Below are 3,084 nucleotides of genomic sequence, written 5' to 3'. Positions count from 1 at the left end.
AAATTCCATCGCCGGTGCCCAGTATCCATGGACTGGTATACAACACTAGAAGGCGAAGAAATTAAGTGTAATGGTTGTGGACAAGATTCAACATTGGTATGCATAACCATATGTTAGCCAAATATACAATCAAGTGTTGCAAAAGCTAGAATCATATTTCATTTGTCATTAACTGATATTTTGTTTCAGATACCAACTTCTCAAGAAACCCCGAGAGTGTCTACCCGCACACCCACCCCTCTTGCTGCTGTTCAACAAACACCGGTGGCAAGTAATCAAATTACTGATGAACCCCGATCAACCCTTCCACCACTGGCTCTTGAACCCAGAGGAAGTAAGTCCTCTACAAAAGCTCGAGCTCACGTTCAAGCTTGTAACGATAAGCCTGGCACTGGAACCAGTAGGAAGAATAGGCTAGACCGATACGCACCCAAAATGACAGTTGAAGAACTGGATAACATCTTTAAGCGGTATTCTTTCAATTCTTTTAAATACTAGCACTTACAATACATAAACTGAAACATAGATGATTGTATTCATGCGTAACAAACTAATTCGTTCCTGCCTTGATTCTTTGATAGTGTGAATGAGATGGTCACACCATTATTCGAGAAAGCATTGTCTCCTACAGATGCTGGGACTGGTGGGCGCCTTGTTCTGCCAAAAATCTGTGCTGAGGTTAGCATGCATACATATAATTGTTATTACAATAATCATGTTTTTTTAATTGAATCAATCATGGGTATCTAACTGTGTATATTGATATCATGTAGAAGTTCTTTCCTAGCATTGATGTTGCTGAAAGCATACCTATGGTAGTTCAAGATTCAGAGGGTAAAGACTGGCTTTTTACTCTAAGAACTTGGCCGAATAATAAGAGCCAAATGTACTACCTGGAAGGTTTTGAGCCATATGTTCAATCTATGAAACTGGTTCAAGGAGATATAGGTAATTGAAATTTGTAAAATGTAGTTTCTATTCGACCTTATTTGAATGTCTACATATTATTTTTTGTGTTTAGATTTTTTATTTCTATGATTGTATCATAACGATTTATACTATTTTCTTTCAGTCACTTTTTGTAGGTTGGAATCGCAAGGGACGCTAGTCATCGGAAACCGAAAGGTTTCATCCTGTACTAGCCAGGTGGCATTACATCCGCGCGTCACTTCATCCCGGAAAACGGAAGCTACTACATCCGCGTCTAAGCGCAAGGATAAAATGGTAATTTCAAACATTAGCATTTTCATTTTGCTTTTATTCAAGCATATACAACTTCTTGGCCAACTTGGAAGGCATATTCATTATTTTTTTAACAAGAAAATTGTCAACTAGTATTTAGCTTTTGATGGCAATGATCTATATAGGTCATGGTTTCCACAGCGAAAGAGGTTGCAAAGGCCAACCGTAGTCAGATTGGTTCAACCAGTAAAAGTGCCGAAAAACAGAAAAAGGCACACGAAGACTTACCTTGTGGTAGCAACGCTCCCTCGGACGTGGTGGAAAAAGGGTTTAAAAGAAGTAGCAAGGTACTCGAGTCTATAACTTTTATCGCACTACCCTGTAAACACCCCCCCCCCCCCTCCCCATAGATCTTTTATGGCAATATAACTGAGTCTAGTTTTAGACGGTTTTTGCACTTTTTGATTGTTTTGGATTTGATATAAGATGGAATTTAGGACATTAATTGCATATGTTCCTAGTGTATAAATTTATGCTTTGCATAAAATAAGATTAAAAAATTAAAAAAATTAATTTTATTTTGATGATTTTCTTTTGTTTTAAGCTAATTAAGCGTATTTTATATGTTCTGAGAAACACCATATTTATGTAACAACTTAGAAAAGTTTGAATATTTAGTAGTAATGATTTTTTTTCCTTTTTTTGTAGGGTGAGACCAGATCGGCTACGCATTCTACTGTTAACAAGAGGAAGCCAAATGATTCGGCAAGTCTTCATGGTAAGATAAAAATCAGTTTGATCTATGATAACACATGAAATAAAGAATTTTGTTCTTGTATTTTATTTTCAAAACCTTAATATTAATCAAACTGGATTACTAAATTATTTACAAAATTAAAAAACTTAAGTAGATTTATGTGCCAAAAAACTACCCAGACCCAAAATTTAATCTAACCTGTCGGCCATTTTAACTCATGTCACAGAGACAGATATGGAGCCTACAAACACATTACGGGTGCCAACACAATGGACCAAGAAGCAGCGGTCTGTACGCGTGTGCACGGGTTATAAATTTGCTAGTACCTCCAACAACCAGTCCTCATCCCAAGCACAAGTTGTTTCTATGCCAACTGAGACACAACGGCCTAACACAGATGACCAAACAACACCTGGTGGCGGCTCTGGAGAAAATAGAATTGTAAACGGTGAATTAGGTTCAAATTCTAATGCTCCGCCCTTTGACCTAAATGAGGAGCCAGAGCCAGTAGGTTCAAATTCTAAGGCTCCGCCCTTTGACCTAAATAAGGAGCCAGAGCCCGATCCGGACGAAGAGTGGAATTGATTCCATTAGATTGAGAACTACATGTTTAAACTTGTGTTGAGCTTGAAAACTTCATTTGACAAAAGATTTAATTATGCTTTTTTCCTGTTGGATCTTTCTTGTTTCCTATTTTGAATGTTTTTGGTTGGTTGTATGTATATATTCTAATATCTGAATTGTATGTTTTAAACGCTATTTGTTTAAAACTTTAATTGAGAATATACATGCAAACAATTGTTAATGTCACATTACTAGAGCTGCTATGAAATTTGAGATCATGGTTATCTTTGTATTATTCCTATATTATTATTATTATTATTATTATTATTATTATTATTATTATTATTATTATTGTTATTATTATTATTATTATTATTATTATTATTATTATTAATAATAATAATAATAATAATAATAATAATAATAATAATTACAGCCTTTCCTAATAAGTTAGTAGATAAAAAACAGGTACAAAGTTTTCTTGGCATATTAAATTATGTATGTATGTATGTATGTATGTATGTATGTATGTATGTATGTATGTATGTATGTATGTATGTATGTATGTATGTATGTATGTA

At 34.7% G+C, this 3,084-nt stretch overlaps 1 protein-coding gene across 1 annotated transcript; it reads left to right on the top strand.

Annotated features, from left to right (window-relative positions):
* Positions 1-1,323: 1,323 nt before the first annotated feature.
* LOC118481674 lies at positions 1,324-2,691 on the top strand. The gene is made up of 3 exons (XM_035976868.1): positions 1,324-1,529; positions 1,891-1,960; positions 2,166-2,691. Exons 1-3 carry the CDS (start codon positions 1,371-1,373, stop codon positions 2,522-2,524), a joined length of 588 nt encoding a protein of 195 aa, XP_035832761.1. The 5' UTR covers positions 1,324-1,370; the 3' UTR covers positions 2,525-2,691.
* The last annotated feature ends 393 nt before the right edge of the window (positions 2,692-3,084 follow it).

The sequence above is a fragment of the Helianthus annuus genome, chromosome 9 (assembly GCF_002127325.2).
Source record: "Helianthus annuus cultivar XRQ/B chromosome 9, HanXRQr2.0-SUNRISE, whole genome shotgun sequence".
Taxonomy (NCBI): domain Eukaryota; kingdom Viridiplantae; phylum Streptophyta; class Magnoliopsida; order Asterales; family Asteraceae; genus Helianthus; species Helianthus annuus.
Note: the sequence above shows the minus strand (reverse complement) of the source record. Positions and strands in the feature narration are given on the sequence as shown.

What these genes read in the sequence shown, in the direction of transcription:
- LOC118481674 (XM_035976868.1), top strand. Translation starts at nt 1,371, where the DNA reads ATGGTTTCCACAGCGAAAGAGGTTGCAAAGGCCAACCGTAGTCAGATT. An exon ending in GGTTTAAAAGAAGTAGCAAG is followed by an intron (nt 1,530 to 1,890) that starts GTACTCGAGTCT and finishes CTTTTTTTGTAG; the next exon opens with GGTGAGACCAGATCGGCTAC. An exon ending in TGATTCGGCAAGTCTTCATG is followed by an intron (nt 1,961 to 2,165) that starts GTAAGATAAAAA and finishes CTCATGTCACAG; the next exon opens with AGACAGATATGGAGCCTACA.